The sequence below is a fragment of the Poecilia mexicana genome, unplaced genomic scaffold, assembly GCF_051168715.1.
Source record: "Poecilia mexicana isolate PSO_F unplaced genomic scaffold, ASM5116871v1 scaffold_9, whole genome shotgun sequence".
NCBI classification, from domain to species: Eukaryota; Metazoa; Chordata; class Actinopteri; order Cyprinodontiformes; family Poeciliidae; genus Poecilia; species Poecilia mexicana.
In genome coordinates, this window is record NW_028263378.1 from 17,855,970 (window position 1) to 17,874,725 (window position 18,756).

Consider the following 18,756-nt stretch of genomic DNA (forward strand, 5'->3'; position numbering starts at 1 on the left):
TATTTCAATAAAAACATGCATAACATGCCGTCAGATGTCATTTTTCTGTGTACAGGTCAGTAGAAAAGTTCAGATGAGGCATACAGTAATTTAGGGCCTTTATTCATCATTCACAACTTCAATAAATTTGAATATTGTTAAAAACGGGGTCAGAACGCACAAGCTGCATGTCGGGTCCATGGTTCAGGAGAATATGCAACAAATTATAACCTGCACCTGCTTTTCTTCACTTTTCAATTCGAGTCAGGAGAGAAACTAGAAACTAGTAGATGCAGAAATTTCTTCCGCTTGCTACCAGTTCTGATAAGAGAGGTCAGAGTCCATCTAAATTATGCCAGAAGCTTGTTTAGAGACATTCAAATGAATACGAGTGAGTCTACATGCATAGTGTAATCTAAAACTGAAATTTGGCGTTCAAGCAAGCATTTCACCTAGTTGTCATCATTCCAGAGATTAAAACAAACTTAATACTGTGTAGTTTTCAAGATTTATTTTACTTAAAGCTGCCGTATGTAATTTTAATTAAAAAAAAAAAAGTATTTGCTAAAACTCCCACTTTGTCGTATATAAGACAGATAATCTGTGAAAAACATTGAGCTGCCTTTTTTTATATCGTCACTAACACGGTGACAGTTTTAACAAATATGTTTTAAAAAAAATTTGCGGCAGCTTTTATATTTAAGAAATGTTCATTGAAAGCTTATTATGTTTGAGCAGCTCTAATAAACTGAAGATATATTGCATAAACATGAGGAAAAACTGCTGATTTACTTATTGGACTAACAAAGGATATAAAACACAATGTTCAGCTCCTCTAAATGCCGTCACTGAAATGGTTTCTTCCGTTTTCCTCTGACCTATCGCCTACTACAGCAACACATCAACGCAGCGTCTTTCTTTGTGGTAAAAATCCCCCGTTGGTGCTCTTTCTGCCCCTTCACTCTGCCCCTTCCACCTCTTGATAGTCGTCAGGAATGTTGTCTGAAGGAGGAAAAGGAGAAAATAAAATCTCACTTCTATGATCAGAGCTTTCATTTCCATTTACGAGAGCATTGTTAGTCAGCAGACACTCACCGTTACAGCGGTACTTCAGGTTGGACCAGATAATGTTTTCCTGAGAGAAACAGAACACACCCAGTCGCCCACCCCTCATACTGGTGTCAATGATCACCCCAGTGTCCGCCACCAGTTTGGACCCCTCGTAGAAACGAGCTCTGAGTAAAACATAAAAAGAAACAACAAAAACAAGCCACTTCTGGTCAGAAATATAAATTCACTTAATATTGGGATTATGTGTTCATTTATTTTAAACGATGCAAAAGAAACAATTGTTTAAACACAGAGATTTTCTGCATAATATTAATTTATTGTCTCTTGGTTAAATTTTACACAAAGGTTCAAATTAATGCATGAACCCCCTAAAATATAAGTTGAACTCTAACTTCAGTCTTCTGTAGTGATGAACAAGCTTGTAACCTAAAGCCGACTGGATACTGGAAAATGTTTTATTTCATTCACATCACATTTTATATTATGCAGACACTCTTTGATGTTGATTCCACATTTGGGAAGAGTAATCTCCTTGATTTTAATAGAAAGTGACTCTCCCATGTGACGCTGTGTTGAATCTCACGAGACACTGTTTGTGATTTGCTATCGACTTCTCATTTGGGTTTACAATCCAGTTTACTTTCCTAAAAGAGTAACAGTTTGGGTCAGGTGGTGGAAACTTGAACTCGTTTGGGTTTTCTAACAGAATCCAAAATATCAAAACTGGTTTCTGGGATGTTAACCTTTAAAAGCTTCAGTATTGACCTGGACCTCAGAAAATATGGACTTAACAATGGTCATATGTACCTTTAGAGTCATGGCAACAAAATCCAAAAGGCTGAGATGCATTATGCTATAAGGCTTTGGGCCAAATTAAAGAGTGGTAAAACATATGGTTGTGCATAAAGATTTTGATGGAAAAACCCCAAATGAAAATGAATTCCACATCAACAATGAAAGCAGGTTAGCCTTCCTCTAAAACTGTGTCTACAGTGTGTTTGATGGAGCATGTCTGCCTGTACCTGATGTATCCGACCTGCGGTCTGTGCTGGAGGAACCAGCGGTAGGAAACCTTGTCCTTCCAGCCGACATTCCTGGGGTCCTTCCACAGGAGACGCACCTGGTCTGTTGTGTTTCCTGTGTGCCACAGGGAGTTCCTCATGTACTCACCAGGACCCGTCTTAGACTTCACCACCTGTTGAAGAAGAGCCATGTAGGACCGAGGAGGACTCCGTCAAACCGATGGAAACAGACGTCACGCAAACCTTCAATTGTATTCCAGGCTCAGCGACAGCTCTGAAGGGCGCGGCCTGCCAGTAGGTCTGCTCCGTCTGTTTCCACATCACCACGTAGAAGGAGGACGAGTCCTGGTAGCCGAAAATGAAGCCAGCATAATCATCGTCCGTCACTGTGTTCACGTGGAAGGTTCCCTCGAAGTCAACTCCACTGAAGGCTTTATAGCCTGGAGATGCACACAGGAGACAAACAACGGCCCAGATCAGAGGATCCATGGAGGGAGATGGGAAATAGCTGGAGTTATTGTAAAACTGGACACGGCAAAGCAAAGATACTCAAGTATTTACCAACAGCAAGGCCAGGATCAGAGTTCATGGTCTGGACTATCTCCATACCCTGGAAGAGGAAACATGCTGTCTATAAGGCCTAACAAAATAATCTGAAAGAGCTTCGACAAGGAAAGACATTCTGGAGGAAAATCCACTGCAAATGGGCTTAAAAGTCTGAGGTAAGAAAGATAAGATGAGCCTCGTTGCTGACCTGGTTGAGCACCACCCAGTTGGGATCTATCTGTGAGTCTCCCTCAGGGTCCAGCACCACGGTCTGGTACGCTCTGAAGTCGGTCAGCGTGACCTCAGCGTTCTCAGGGCAGTGGTCGATGATGTCAATCACGTTGTCCTTGTCAAAATCTCCCTCGCACGCGTCTCCAACTTTGTCCACTAAAATACATCAGTAGAGTTTGGTTGTCGTGGAAACGCTAAAACTGAACAACCGCAGTCAGAAATGTACAACTCACTCATCACGGTTATGGATGTTAAATTAACTTTATATAGAAACAGCCTGAGTACCAACCAGGCCCGAAGTTTTCATGAACTAGAAGTGCTTAAACGCCAGTGTCACTGTCTATAGTGAAGCAAGTTTCATGTTGACATGTTATGGCATACAGAACAAGAATAAACTCCCTGGTCCAACACTAAATCTTCAAGATACACTGAAATTTTCAGCTGTTCACATGGACAAGCCAAATACAATCAGATGGAGGAAAGAATTCACTTTTTGGCCATGGTGACAAAAGGTTTCCTTGGAGGAATTACAAAGAGGGGTTGAAACTTAAGAAAAGTGACGCATAGCGGTGATGGTGCGCTGCACAAAGCGGATGAAGTAAAAACTTTGGTATGGATTAATCAGTCTACATTAAGCTGTTGCAGTGGCTCCAAGTTCAACCATGGTTGATCATCTGTGGACTATGTTTCAAAGCTAAGTCCTTGCCTGGAAACCAACCTCATTTAACTAAACTCTAAATATTTTTCTTCCACAAAACACATGCGGTTTCTCTGCAACTTGCTAAGGGAATTTCATCCAAATGTAACCGAGGATGTGGATTCTAAATGGATGAAAAAAGTCCATCATATTCAAACCTCATTTTTGCATGATAAGATGATGACTGTATGCAAACTTCTCCCGTAAGCTGTACAAAATAATAATAAAAAAAAGAACACAAACTGTCTGAGTCCTTTTGGTCTGAGTTGGGAACCAGTCTGCAGTTATCTTCACTATCTGGTATGCCATCATTGTCGTCATCGTCGTCACATTCATCTCCCTGCAAGAAAGAAACTGCAAATTGGTTCTCTCTACATTAGCGATATGAATCGGTGATTATCACCAGGTGTTAATTAAATATAAAGAACGAGATTAAACCATTCCATCTTTGTCCGTGTCCAGCTGAGACGAGTTGATGACAGTGGGACAATTGTCTTTCGTGTTCTGGTGACCGTCACCGTCACTGACAATAAAAACAAACAAACAAAAAAAAGAAGACAGGTAAAAACAAAAAAAAGAAAAACAATTTCAAGACAATCAGCAAGTAACGCAGGGTGTACCTGTCTATGTTGTCATCACAGGTATCTCCTACTAGGTCGTCGTCTGAGTCCGACTGCAGGCGAGTGGCACAAACTCAGTTGGTGACATGGAAGAGAAATCTCCCTATTGGTGTTTTATTGTTACCTGATTAGGGTTGGCCACGTCAGGACAGCTGTCACACGCGTCCCCTACGCCGTCGTTGTCCCTGTCTGCCTGATCTGGGTTCGGGACTCGCTGGCAGTTGTCAAGAACGTTTTTCAAGCCTGGAAACAGGATTAAAAGCACAGCGGCTGGTTGGATGTAGCCTCCAGGGCAGTCGGAATGCATCACCAGATGGCAGCGTTTGTTTCAAATTGATGGTGAAATAGTTTCCAGTGGTCTTCAGCTCCTGGCAATGGCTTGCCACGGAAAAAATTATCTAAATGACGAGACAGACATGAGCTAGTTCTCAGCAATCTGACCACAGAGTTAAAAACATTACCGAGAATGACCAAGACGAGGGAGAACCGCCAAGCCCAACACCGAACAATGGGTAAACACAAAAGGCAAGAATTTTCCATCGGAGTTAATCGGAGTTCCCACCGAACGCCGATTAACTAAGGTATGAGGGGGAAAGGTTTCGGGGAAAACATTTAGCAGTTGGAGTTCTTTTATGCAACACTGCTCTGTATTAGCATATCCTGAAACCCAGAGATCTAACAGGTAGAAGATGTTGACTGAAACAGACACTAAAGAAGCAGGGGGATGTTTTTCACAGAAAGGCAATAACAAATGTTCCCGTCTGCGTCCTCCTAACAGGAAGGTTCTTATGTCCAGACAGACTGGCCTCTGGAAAATCCTCTCTGACCGGTAATGCTTTTATCAGATGACTGCTTTCACTCTTGGTTCCTCTTTTCTTTTGAAGTAATTTAGGCAATAAAACCAGGGAAAGGCCATTTCCCATAATCTGACCACGTATAAAACAAAAACTTACACTCCTGATCTGATAAACAGCTATCAAACTAATTATTCACACTCTTACCGTCTCCGTCCATGTCGTCGTCACATTCGTCTCCCAGTCCGTCCTTGTCCGTGTCCCTCTGTGAGGGATTTTGGATTGTTTTGCAGTTATCGCAGGCGTCGCCGTGGATGTCTTTATCACTATTCTTCTGGTCCACATTTGGGACCAACCAGCAGTTATCCTGGGACAGACAAATTAGTTGTTGTTGTTTTTTTTTTTTCAACACAAAAGTTACACACACCTCCATGCAACGATACCTCATACTTTTTTTTAACATTTTGACAGAGATAAGAAAAAAATTATACATGAAAACACTTAAGTGGAAATGATTTTAATCAGATTACTGCCTTCATTGTAACTTTCTTTATTATGTCTAATTTAGTCACTTCCACTTACGCAGTTAGAGAGCTCTTTTACCATAACATGCATATTTCTGAAGAGAAGCTAAAAGTGCTCTAACAAATCACCAAAACATAACATGCCCCATTAGTGAAACATGGTGGTGAGAGCATCATGCTGTAGGAATGCCTTACTTCAGCAAAAATGGGAAAGCCACAATCAAATTTATGGTTGTAAACTCACAAAATATGAAAATTCAAGGCGCAAATATCATTCTGAAAGGCACCAAATCTACTGTACATATGATGAGCTAAGTCACCTACGTCTACGTTAATGATGCCGTCATTGTCTGCATCGTCGTCACAGGCGTCACCAGACCCGTCCCTGTCCGCATCCTCTTGGCCAGAGTTGGGCACAAACACACAGTTGTCCTGGAAAACACACACACAATAGTTTCTGACGTAAGCCTGGGCTGAACATGAGAATGGGAGGAGGACGTAGGAATGGAGTACCTGGTTACAGTTGTTGTCTCTGCACACAAGATTATTGTCTGGATACGCATCAATATCTGTGTCCTTCCCACATTCGTAGCCATTACCAGCCCAACCAATACCGCACTACGATTACAACAACAACAAAAAAGTTTATCATAACATATTGCAGTGACAAACAATATTCTTTACATCGATGCCTGTTGGGAATATGTACCACACAACTAATGCTTCCATCTCTCTCCACAATGCACTCCCCATTGACGTCGCAAGGGTTCGGCTGACCATTGGGGCACAGTCTGGTGCCATGACAGCCTGTCAACTGGTCACCAGTGAAACCAGCCCTACACTCTCCACATCGGAAGGAGCCCTGAGGGAGAAGACACAGTCAGAGACGGCTGTCCTCATCTATTAAAATGGCACACTGTACATAAAGTGGTCTTACAATAGTGTTGTAGCAGAGGGAGTTGGGGGTGCAGCCTCCGTTCTCAGGCGGGCCCAGACACTCGTCTAAGTCTTCACACACCTGGGAGAGGAGGAAACGTCAGACACAAAACTCTAGGTAGGGTATTTTTGTGAATTAAAAAGATCTACAATATACAGCAGGGAGGGCTGAGTTAGACCTGTTTGTGTGATTTGGCGTAAGACACTCCGACGCCATTGATCTCTGGTCCCATGTATCCCACGGGGCATTTCTCGCAGCGAAAACCAGGAGCGGTGTTCACACAGCGGACGCCAGGGAAACACGGATTAAAGCTGCACTAAAACTCAAAAGCAGAGAAGAAAGATTATGAGTAGCTGAGCGCTGCCAGGTGCCGCAACGTGAATTAAAAAGCTTAATCCATACCTCATCTACGTCGTCACAGTGAACCCCGTCTCCTGTGTATCCATCAGGACAGGGGGCGCACTGGAAGCCCCCTGACTCTGAGGGAATGCACATGTTCTGTCTGAAACAGGTCCCTGTCGGGCACCCAGTCAGATGGGAAGGAATGACCACCTGCTCAGGACTCGGACCTGGGACAGGGTTGGTGGGACTGCCCCCGAGTCCTGTGAGTGAAAACAGAAAAAGTTCATGTCTCTTGTTTCAACAGAGTTTAAACACTGTATACAAGGAGGAAGACCCTTTTTTTACTGCTTACCACAAGCCAGACACTCAGCAATGGTGTTCCTCAGAAAGTTTGTTTCCTTAATCTGCATCAGAGCATCGTGAACGTTGTTAGAATATTATCTTTCAGCTACAATGGAAATTCTGAATGATGACATCTTAAAAATCAGACTAAAAAAATAGCAGAATGTTTCTGCCTCACTGTTTGACATTCATATTTGACTAACTTTTACTGTGGCTCTTTAAACAGCCCCCAACATCTACTTGGTTAAACTGTATTAGCTTATTTAGTCTGATGGAACAGAAACATATAATTAATATCTTTATGAATCCACAGCTTAGGAACATAAGATTGAATAGTGTAATAATTATACATGATTTTTATAAATACAATTATAAAAGTATTTAAACATTTAATAAACTTTTGTTTAAATATATTTTTCTTCATTGAATCGCACCGTCTTTGGATCTCCATAGAAACCAAATTGAAAAAAGAATTTAAAAAAAATCTTCTAACCTTCAGCTGCTTCCTGTATGATTCCCTCAAATCTACTCTCCATTGTGATTTTACTTTATTTCAGAGCAACTCTGAGAGCTTTCTCCCTTTCCATGCATTAGAAACAGACTGACAAATGGAGACCTGCTTGTGGAGCAGCTCCCTCATCTCAGACAGCATGCTCTTCAGCTCCTGTATGCTGGTCTGATCTTGCACCACCCTGCCTCCCTGGAAACCTGAGCAAAGTTATGAATCAGCATAAAAACTCCCAGACACAACCAGCTTGGGACACCATAGACCCATGTCAACACACCCAGCAGGTGCAGAGACTCCGCTGGTTCCATGCTGCAGTCCTGCAGGGTGGCCACGTTGTCGATGGTGTCCTCAATGACCAGCTTCAAGTCTGTCAGGTTATCCTGACAGAGAAATAAAACGGAGCGCATAAAAGCCTGAACAACGGCCAGAGCCATACATTCTCATCACAGATCTCTCATTCACCTGTCCGCTTGACTGCAGGGTCCTCAGTGCCACCTTGTTGGGCCCAGGTGGGAGTGACCCGAACGCGGCCGGCAGGTCATTCACAGTATGAGCGAGCCTGCAGTCGACGTAGATGTTAAGGCGAGGCGGGCCGCGCTGGAGGCCGCTGGCGTGCATCATGACGTGGTGCTCCCGTCCGTCTGCCAGGGAGCCGTGGTTGAAACTGGTGGTGCCAAACCTGCCGTCGGTCTTCTGGTAACGAAGCGTCACTGGAAACGGAGCGATAAACAGAGGCATCAGAACCGGCGTGGACTCACAGAACAATGAGGCGTTGGCAGAACAAACCCACTTTTGCTCAGTTTGGCTTGCACATTCAGCTCCAGGTACTTGGTGTTGTCTTTGGGGTTGAGCACGCTGAACAGAGAGGTGGGGGCCCTGTTTTGGAGCCTGAAGGACGAGAGGAGGAACGCCTCATCCCTGCCTTTGTTCTTCAGGCTTCCTTGGAGCAAGTCTGGCAGGCAGTCTGGAGACACCAGCAGGTCGTAGACTAACACAGGAGAGAGCTGTTAGAGGAATGGGCTGCGCATCAAATAACAGCAAAGCAGTAAATTAGAGGGACCAAAGAGCTTATTAATCCTTTTTCAGTGTAATTTAGTGGGATTGCATGTTGTAAACACAAACTACTGTAGTGCATAATTCAGCGTTTGCTTCATGTGTGGAGTCTTTAATCTCCACTTCAGCTTCAGGGAGGTTTTCACATGCATACCACACTTTTCAGATGTCTATGTGTAAGAGAATTTAAAATGAAAACAATTCATAAAGTGAAATCTCAATAAATCACATTAATGCTTTCAGTAGAGAGCGGACGAAGGTAAAGTGCTCCATCTGGAAGACTTTAAGTGGTTCTGTGATCCGGTGTAGCCCAGTTACTACTCCTGAGTCACTGTGTTGCGGCTCTTTACTGAGTGTGACAGAACCCCTTTGTGATGTGCGTGCATATATGTATGTTTGTGTGTGCAAGTGAACTTTCATGTTAGCATCCTGCTGTGTTTTTATAGAGCCGCAGTAAATTCTGTCCACTGAGGAAAAACCTCTTTGCGCTGCACTTACAAGCACAAGCACAAATGACGGATTCAAAGAATAACACAAAGTGACACAAAGTTGAATGAAAAAAGTTGAATGCAGACTCTGGGAAAGCTTAGATCTCAGTAATGTGCTCCCCTAAGCCATCTCGTCTAGGTCGGTTTGTCATTAGATCACAACATCAGACTCTAAAGTTCAGGGGGAAAAAACTTGCTTTAAGTTCACCTTCCACTGCATCTGCACTCCTATTTTTTCTCATGTTGAAATGGAAAACGTTTCATAGCTACAGACTACCAAAATCTTTGGTAAATATGTTTTCCACGAGAGCAGAAGCGGTACTTACCAATACCCTCAGCTGAGACAGTGAGCAGCAGTTGCTGCAGCACCAGCCATAGAGCTGCTGCTGCTTTGAAACACATTCCAGTCACCAAGCGACACCTCAAGAAAAGATTTCAGAAGTCTCCTGTTGACTGATGAAGGTGAACGGACAGATCTCACACGGCAGAGGTTAGATGTTGTTTTTTGTCCACAGGCACAGCTTATAAAGTAAAGGGGAGTGTCCTTGCTCACTGGTGGCACTGTAAGTGAGTACTTGTGTTTGGTTATAATTGCGGGGGAGTTGCTTCTCTGTACCGTCTTATGTATACAGTTTGGTCAGAATATCATCACCCTTACAGTAATTGCAAACATCTGAATACAAAACAAGGCACTGGAGCGATTACTTCCATTGCATGGGTGAATTTTCTGTTCTAATGAGCATATTCAGTGCAAGGTAAACATAGAATTTCTTGAGTTTTGTGCGTCTTGTGTTTTAAAATGAAATATTTTAAAACTTCTATACACAAACCTAGCCATCTGAAAAAAAATACTATTCTGGAAATTGTCATTTTTCCCAGATATTGCAAAACTTCGTCTCAGAAATGGATGTGATCCCCTTGGGTAATATTTAAACAGCCTGCTGATCTGTATAAATCTAAGGCAGATGTTTTCAGTCTCCTTATGATTCCAGGTTATGTCCTCTACACGCCACTGCAGTCCTTTTTTTCTCTAATCTACTGCAGGCTTGCAGGAAAAGCAGGACAAACAGGGTAAGACTTGAGTGGAAATATGGAACAATAGACGTCTGGTTCACGCTTTCTCTGTTGACCTCAGGCATATTTTAACAGCTGTTTGTCTAAGTCAGAGAGAGACATTTACAATTCCTCTGAGCGTTTCCATTGAACATCCGGCTGAGTCTGGCTCTCTGGACTCTGACCAAACGGCTGGCAAACTTCAGCGTTACATCAGCTGTGGGATAAAACTCGAAGTGCATTGCAAAGTATCCAAATCCCTTCAACGCTTTCAAGATTTATTATGTTACTGAATTTATATTGGGATTTATATAGACCTATTCAATGTAGAATACAATGTTGAAGTTGAAGAAAAAGTGTTCACGGTTTTCAAAATTCCTTTTTCCAAATAAAACTCTGAAAAGTGTGGTGCACTTTTGTTTTCAGACCCTAAAATATAATCTCAGTTTAAATTGTGAACACTCAGAGGATTGTTAGAGAATATTATTGAGCAAACAGCATCATAAAGATCAGGATCAGCAGCCAGGTGAGGGATAAAGTTATGGAGATGTTTAAAGCAACATTAAGTTATGAATCAGCATCCCAAGTTTGGATCCAACTTGAGATCATAGTTCATCTTTCAGCAGAAAGCGACTCAGCCACAGCTGTAATGGAACAACTTACCATGTGTTAAGATGGCCCGGTCAAAGTCTAGACCTGAATCCAATAGAGAACATGTAGCATTTCATTCAATCTAAGTGAGCTTGGGCGATTCTGAAAGAAAGTTTTGACTCTGGTAAGGGACAGACAGAATATACACAAATGGTTGCATACATTTTTAGCTGTAAATATCTGTTTTTCCCTACAAAACACCATTTAGATACGGTAAATAAACATATTGTTTTTAATAATGTTTTTGTAATCCAAATAAAATATAAAATTTTAAGACTTGTGTACATTAATCATCTAATTTAAGTAATTCTATATGTTTTCACTGGACAGTTAAAAAGAAAACTATTTTGTACTTGGTGTAAGAACACAGAGAAATGTTTCTTTTATAACGTTGGACATTTTGTTTAACATAGTGATCGTACTTTTCACCTAATTTTCCTGACTATTGTCATATCTTGTTCGCCCGTGTTTCTTTGATCCGTTTGTCTCGCGCGCAGAGATGTGACAGCTATGCCGTCACGTCCTCAGCTCTGTATGAATCAAAAATATGGCGGCTGCCATGGAGCTGAGATGCTGGGGAGGAGACTGGGGGCTTCCCTCTGTCCACACCGACTCTCTCGTAGTTCTGGTAAGATCCCCGTTTGCTCTCAACAAAGTCAGTCTGTTCGTCCACAGCAGCTTTTAACAAGCCGGGGTACCTTTTTTTGGTTTTCGTTAGAGTGTCTCCTGTTGTTCCTCTCGTTAGCTTCAATGCTAACGCAGCTGCTGCAGTTTTGTTAGAAACAGTAGGAAGCGCTGTGGGATGAACAGATGAAATGTCCTGTCCGGCTGAATGCCGCAGCTGCACAGAAAGAGCTGCTGCCTGCAGAGGTTTGTCCTTCATGTGTCGCTGTCTGTCAGAAGTCACTCCTCCATTTAAATAAATGTTGTCCTTCAAGGTCAGCTTGATAAAACTCTTATTTTTGTTTCTTTTGACTTCATGTCAGCTTATTTATTAGCTAGTCGCTGACCATAAACCTGCTATTAAACCTGCAGGAAGTGTACGGTAGCGTTTGATTGCTGTAGGACGTGTTGTCATTGAGCACATGCAGTACCAACTCTGGCCACAAGGGAGCACTTTTTCTTGTTTATAGTCATAATATAGTCATTTACAGTATTTTAAAGTACGTAGTATAAGCTACAGTGTTAGTGATAACCTATTAGTCAAAAACATTTTGACTAAAATTTTATATTTTTTTGCATAATTTGTTCTCATTTTTGTTCTTATTCATTTTGCTCAAAAGTATTTTGTAAATGTCATCAATTAAAATATGAAGTTAAAATGTATGCACGTTTCTTAATTCCTCCTATATCTGAAAGGACATTTACTTCTTTATACTTACACAGATTAAATATGTGTCCTACAATGAAATGTAACTAAAGGTGTATTTGGAAATAACTTTAGATTAAGTCTTGTTTTTTAGTTTAAGTAAAAATACTCAGAGTATTTTTGTATTTGTGTAGAGAATTTTATTACATTGCACATTTGATCTTAGTGTACAGTCTATTATATTTTTTTATTATTGCTTATCTTTATGTGACTCAATAGTAATAAAATGCATCGTATCAGATATTTTATGGTATTAATCCCTGTTTTGAAGATGTTGTAATATTCTAATTTTCAGAAAGAACTGATCTGAGAAAATGTATTTATTTGTTTTCCATATTTTGCCATGTCCAATCTGGATCTTTCAGTGGACATGTACAAGCTTTTTTTATCAAGCAAAATGCAGCAGCTGTAAAAGTTTTACTGTTACTGATAGCGAACCCCTTTCAAGTCAGCGTTTAAAACCTCGAACTGTGACTCTTAAACTGGGTTCTGCTTCAGATTTCTTTTTATCTGAAGCAGAACAAATAATTGAAAACCATTGAACTGTTTTTGGTACATTTTTTCAAACAACAATAAAAGTCTCAAAGATGTCAGTTTGTGCTTTAAATGATGTGTATTGTAATATAATCCAGTTCAGATTGGACAAGTGGAGATGTTATCCATTCTGAAAAGCTGTGAAATAGCCCTTTAAAGTATGAAAGATGGATATAACTAAACATGTAAATAACTGAAAAAAATGTGGAATTTTGAAATAGAAAAATTGTGAGAAATATTGACCTAAAACAGTTCTTAGACAATGTTTTCTATGTGGATTTGTCATTTCTGCAGAAAACCTTTTGATACAAATTTGAATTATCAATTTTCTCTTTTTCCTTACCAGTTTTCCCTCCTTTTTTCCCTCCAGGCCTATGCAAAGTTTTCAGGAGCAGAGCTCTCAGTTTCTCCTGTGGACTGGACATGGAAAACCTTAACAGGTGGGCCTCTTGTTGACCTGACCTGTGCAGCTCTGTGGGCAGAGTACTGTAACAGGAGAGGAGAGTGCTCTTCCCTCCTGAGATGGTTTGTGCATTTTAAACATTGGTAAACTGTTTAGACATTTACTTTATTCATATCTTATTCACAGGATCCATAGTTTTGTTTCTAATGAGGATGCTTTATATCTCTATCTGCATTGTCACCTTCAATCTGCTCATTATTTTTTTCTCGTTTGTCCACAGCGAGCGTCCCAGAGCTGGTTTGTGGAGACACTGTTGTTCAGGAACCAACACAGATTCTGAACTTCCTGAGGAAACAGGTGACTGGGTCGGCTTGTTCAGGGTCTACACAATGATACAACTGAAACCAGTTGACAGACCCCATATAAAAAGACTGTTTCTTACATGAAATCAGAATAATGTTATGATTTCTATTTGATCAACAACAGAATATTAGGATAGTTAGCATCTTTACCTACTTTACTTGGGCATAATGGTAATTTAACAGATTTGCCACTTTTGGGTACCATTTAGATTATTTCATTGTTGCTTCTATTGCCAAACATGGCTTTGAATTTTAACTGCAGCACACGCAGCCAGTTGTTGTTTGCACTCTGACCACTAGTTGGCAGCACAGTGCTTGCAACTTGACCCCTGCAATGTGAAGAATAGACATCAGCAGCTCTCTTGGCTGCATTAACAACCAGAAGCAGTTTAAGGTGATTTTGTATCAGTGCTGTTAAACCCAACAGACCTAAAAGAAGAAAATAAGATTTTTCGCGCATATTTGACGGAATCAGCAGTAATATGCATCACTGTTGTTCTGTTCTCGCAGAGGTTTAATGCAGACTATGAGCTGACAGCCAGACAGGGAGCAGACACAATGGCCTACATTGCTCTACTTGAGGAGAAACTGCGACCAGCTCTGGTACCAGCGTTGCCCCTCTCCCTTTTTTTTTTCTTTTTTTTTTAAATGCAATGAAAATTTTCAAGACAATGTTTTTTGTTTCCCACAGCTGCACACATTCTGGGTGGATGCAGAGAACTACAGCAACCTGACACGGCCGTGGTTTGCTTCCCGCTCACCGTTCCCGCTAAACTTTTTCATCCCGAGTCGCCTTGCAAATGTCGCCCTCACTCGCATCCTGGTAACCAGAGGAGAGGGGCTGCTGCACAGGATCTCTGAGGTGGAGGGAAAGGCAAGTCCGCCCAAAGCGCCGTCGGCTCCGGCTGGTTTCCAGTCAGATGTTGGTATTTCATGGGTGATGCTTCTTTTCTGCTTCACATCAGATCTACAGTGATGCTAAAGAGTGCCTGAACCTCCTCTCCTACAGACTGGGAACTGCAGACTATTTCTTTGACAACTCGTGAGTTAATTCACCTTTTAGCAAATCCTTTTTAAGCGTTTCTGTAAGTTATTATCTCTACATACGTCGATATGTCGTTTACACAGCCCAACCAGTCTGGATGCCTTTGCGTTTGGTTTCTTGGCTCCGCTTCACAAAGCAGACCTGGCCAGCAGCCCTCTGCAGAGCCACCTCAGGCAGCTGGACAACCTCACTCGTTTCTGTGACAACGTCCTCGCAGCCCACTTCAGTCCGGATAAACCCCGTAAGATCGCTGCACGCAGTGGAAATATTCTGTAGGACTTAATTGTGATGAAATCACGTCAATAACGAGGATGCTAAACTAACACAATCACCTCTTTGTTTCTTTGCACCTGCTTTACTTTTCTGTCCTAATTCATCAAACCTCTCTCATTTTGATGTTTCTTCTTCTCTGTGTGTATCGTCCTCCTTCCACCTCTTTCCAGGTCTTCTTCCGCCTGTTCAGGAAACAATGGACGCCAACCTGCAGAAACTAACACAGCTTGTAAACAAAGAGTCCAACTTAATAGAAAAGGTGCTTCTGCTTTCCATTTCTCCTCTTTTGCATCTGTTCTTTGGACGCTCTCAGCAGGCACCGACACAGTCGTGTATTTAGATGCTAAGACGGCAATGAAACATTAAAAATAAAGCAGAAGCTGGTGTCTGCAAATTCTTTCTCATTCACGATGTTTAACTAGTTCATACCTCTGTGGCTCTGTCTTCAGATCATTTTAATGAGGATTAGCTGGTAGGGCTAGTAACGCTCAGATTAACCTGATAATGTCTTCCTGTCTGCAACATAAAGGGTCTCATCAATCAAATCTAATGAACAATCCAAACAATTCTCAGGAAAAACCCTTTCCCTAGAGATTTGTTTCCGCTGTGCATCTTAATGGTGGAGCTCTGAGCTGGAGAGAAGCGTCCACACCTCCAAGTTGTACATGTAGACTGGCTGAAGGAAGCTGGAAGGAAGTCGTGAATTTTTAAGGCCAGATCGTTATATTTAGTGATGCTAAGAGGAGTGGCAAAAGTCTATAGCCTTGTTGTTATTAGCTTAAATACATTGGCTAATAAAGCAAAGATATAGGCAATATGAGCATCTTTTCATCTTATCTTGCAGACTTATGTTATTTGAGCCAAACTGACCTGATCTGACTGGAACATTTACACTTTAAAAACTCAAACTTTGTTTGTTGTTTTAGCCTGTGATGTTCACAGGTCTGTTATCAGCTCAGAAGGCTCTGTCGTTGTTGGCTTCTGCTTCATCACATTTACCAAACTTTATTTTACTGTGCAACTGAACACTGTTATATGACCTTAGGTTGACTGGTTGCAGAGCAAAATAAACCTAAAGACAAATATTTAGATATTTATTTGTGAAGTTAGGCTCAAGGACAAAGATTACTGGTGTCGAATTCATGATTAGACGACATGTACGCGATGAGGAAAATGGACTTGTGAACATTTCTGACACAGAATGTTACTATATTTGCAGAAAGAGCTGAATTGCTTTTTGTTTTGTTTTTTGTAATTGTAGATGGATGACAACCTTCGCAGCAGCCCGCAGCACAAACCTCACAGAACCGAACCCAAACCCAGTCTGTCTTCTTCAAAGAACTCTACCCCGGCCTAACGACCGACCGTCCAGCTCTGATCCAGCTGCACGACTCGCCGGGCAGTGCGGTGTTGACCTCAACCAAACCCAACATACTGACAAGGGGGAAAAAAAACTCATGAACCAGGACTACTGTGGCTGAAATGGAAGAATTTTCTTTAATCATGTTATTAAGACTGTATAATTAAGAGACTATTTTTATGACAACGACGATGGATTTTAAAGATGTTCATCAGGAACGATGGAAAAGTGCATGTGAGATGTATTTATAAAAATGAAGAGAGCATGCATGTGGTCAAGAGTGGAAGTCTACGAAGCGGTGCTGGATGACGAAGATGCGAAATATTGAAAGGGACGCCAAAGGAACCGAAACGTCCAGAGAGGAATATCGGTGGTGCACACTGCTTTTCTTTTATCGTTCTGCTGATTTTATTTACAGGGATATACCCTCTTAAGTTCTTCCTGCTTGAGGTGATCTCTTGCAGCCTGTGTTGTGGTGCAGATTTTTGTTAAATCCTGAGAATATTTAATATCCGTCCATTTAAAAAGCGTTATTTACTGTGGAGGGTATATGCCGAGAGCACAGGATGTTTTATTTAGATTTTTCGCATCGGCTGTAAAACGTTCAGTAATTTCTTTTGCAGTAGTAAATCTAAAGTCTGCATGCAATCAGGATGGCAGGCATTCAGTCAGTTTTTCTTTTGTCGAGGGTTGCTTCCATAGTTTTAAATAAGATGATTATAATTGCTTTGTTGTGATTTCCTCCTATTAGGGCTGATCGGTTTTGTCAAAAACACTAAAGATTTGCACTTTGAATTGACTTGCTCACGCATAACATTTGGGACTGATTCTGTGTGTGTGTGTGCATATGTGTGTCTTATTGTGACATTTAACAATCAAACCGCCTCGTTTGTTGCCTTCGTTTCTATGCAGCTATTTTTGCACATTTATTTGTTTTTTTCTGCCATGTTTTGCGTGATTTGCTGTGCCTGTTTATTTCCTCTGTTTAAACCCAAGTGAGTCTCATTAGCTGCTTTGCTTGTTTTTGTTTATGGACTGAATACTATGAAGTTCTTCATGCGTTAACAGGCCCCGTCTTTTCCATCTTCTGACCAGACTTCCTCACATTCAGTGTTGCATTCCCTCTGAAGCGCCATCTTTTAGAAATATTGTTGCTGCCAGTCGACAGATGGTTGCAGTGTGCCTTCATGACTGCTGGTTTCTTCTTCCAAAGTGTTCCTGTGAGTTTTTATACACACGTCATAAATTATATTTCCCATGTTTGTTGCTTTTGTTCATAACATGCCTTTACATTATTTAAATACAAAAAGTACCAAACAGAAACGACGTCTGTGGGTTTTTTTAGTTAGTTTTTTTTTTTCTTTTGCAAACCAAATAGACTCCTGGTGGCATTTCCAAACATTTAAACGGTGAAAATGATTCCTTCAGGTCACACGGACAGGTTTTTGGGCGCCTCGTGCTTTCTCGTAACAACACCCACCTTTCCGATAAATGTGGCCCCTTGTTTGGATGTTGGAAGAGACACAGAACTTCAGTCTGGTTTTGGCTGCAGATGTGGAAAAATGACGCTTTTGTTGACATCAGATACAGGCTAAGCTGGTCTTGTAAAAAGAGGCTCCTGCTGAGGTGCGTTAGTGTTATAATGCCTCGCAAAAGTATTAATACCTCTAGAGATTTTTCATGATTGGGTTCATTACGATCACAAATGTCAGACTGTTTTTATTGGGGTTTTTACAGGGATTGTCCTGAATTTAGTTCAGACCATCTACCCATCAACTCTGACCTGCTTCCCCAGCTCTGCTAAAGAAAACCATCCTTCCTCACAGCGTGATGCTGAAGTGTTCGACATGATGTAGGATGGTAGCATGAAGAGCAAAAAGTTACATTTTGCTCCCACTTGTACTTGAACAACTTGTGTTTGCTGTCTCACCTACAGGAAGGCAGAAAGTATAATTTCAGAAAAGCCATGCAGCAGCAGAGCAGTCCAACTCCTGAAGCCGAGACCACTAAGTGTCCCTGATAGGTTGCATGTGTGTGCCCTCCTCTGTCCCACTTTCTCTTCCCCCTTAGAAAAGGTGAGTGGCTGCACAGTAACTGAACAACGTGTCCTTCGGGAAAGTACAACAGTGGGTGACATTGGCTTCAAAAGGCCTTTTTTATTTTTAACAGAGAAGTTTGAATTAGTGTAACAGATCAGTAAGTAGACATGTTTCTACAAATATGTAAGTCCTGGTTTACAGTGAAGCCAGGTCTGGTTTTATTATTTATGGGGAAAATGTACTGGAAAACATTACAGCAGATGGCGTGCTGAGGCCCTCTAGCGGTGAAATGATGTTAAACCAACAAAACTATCTTAAAAACATCCAGACTTTTCAGAAAAAGAAATTATTTTACAAAATAATAAAAATAAGAGTTTCAGTAACACATAACACTGACGAGAGGCCACTTCTGTTTAAAAAGGTTATTTACAAAAAAACAAAGAACAAAAAAACTTCACAGTATGAAACGGTTTGAAAGCAGCAACTATCAGCTTGGAAGTATAAACTTACAGT

At 41.3% G+C, this 18,756-nt stretch overlaps 2 protein-coding genes across 5 annotated transcripts; one reads left to right on the forward strand and one right to left on the reverse strand.

Annotated features, from left to right (window-relative positions):
* Positions 1-85: 85 nt before the first annotated feature.
* On the reverse strand, positions 86-9,668 carry thbs4a (thrombospondin 4a). 2 transcript variants are annotated; one of them, XM_014992856.2, is made up of 23 exons: positions 9,481-9,667; positions 8,404-8,601; positions 8,076-8,323; positions 7,891-7,993; positions 7,722-7,813; positions 7,116-7,167; positions 6,824-7,023; positions 6,600-6,737; positions 6,422-6,502; positions 6,194-6,346; positions 5,998-6,102; positions 5,809-5,916; positions 5,168-5,327; positions 4,291-4,409; positions 4,167-4,219; positions 3,985-4,069; positions 3,790-3,886; positions 2,827-3,005; positions 2,634-2,682; positions 2,316-2,512; positions 2,073-2,245; positions 1,075-1,214; positions 86-981 (listed from the first exon to the last, which is right to left on the reverse strand). In XM_014992856.2, the coding sequence occupies exons 1-23, from the start codon at positions 9,554-9,556 to the stop codon at positions 938-940; spliced, it is 2,850 nt and encodes a 949-aa protein (XP_014848342.1). In that variant the 5' UTR covers positions 9,557-9,667; the 3' UTR covers positions 86-937. The 2 variants fall into 2 exon arrangements, with proteins under 2 accessions (XP_014848342.1, XP_014848341.1); XM_014992855.2 differs by having other exon boundaries at positions 5,809-6,102; positions 9,481-9,668.
* Positions 9,669-11,359: 1,691 nt separating this feature from the next.
* mtx3 (metaxin 3) lies at positions 11,360-17,527 on the forward strand. 3 transcript variants are annotated; one of them, XM_014992863.2, is made up of 9 exons: positions 11,360-11,486; positions 13,132-13,201; positions 13,445-13,521; positions 14,037-14,129; positions 14,218-14,400; positions 14,492-14,568; positions 14,655-14,812; positions 15,015-15,103; positions 16,106-17,527. In XM_014992863.2, exons 1-9 carry the CDS (start codon positions 11,406-11,408, stop codon positions 16,199-16,201), a joined length of 924 nt encoding a protein of 307 aa, XP_014848349.2. In that variant the 5' UTR covers positions 11,360-11,405; the 3' UTR covers positions 16,202-17,527. The 3 variants fall into 3 exon arrangements, with proteins under 3 accessions (XP_014848349.2, XP_014848351.2, XP_087865036.1); XM_088008910.1 differs by lacking the exon at positions 11,360-11,486 and adding an exon at positions 11,541-11,728; XM_014992865.2 differs by lacking the exon at positions 15,015-15,103.
* Positions 17,528-18,756: the final 1,229 nt, after the last annotated feature.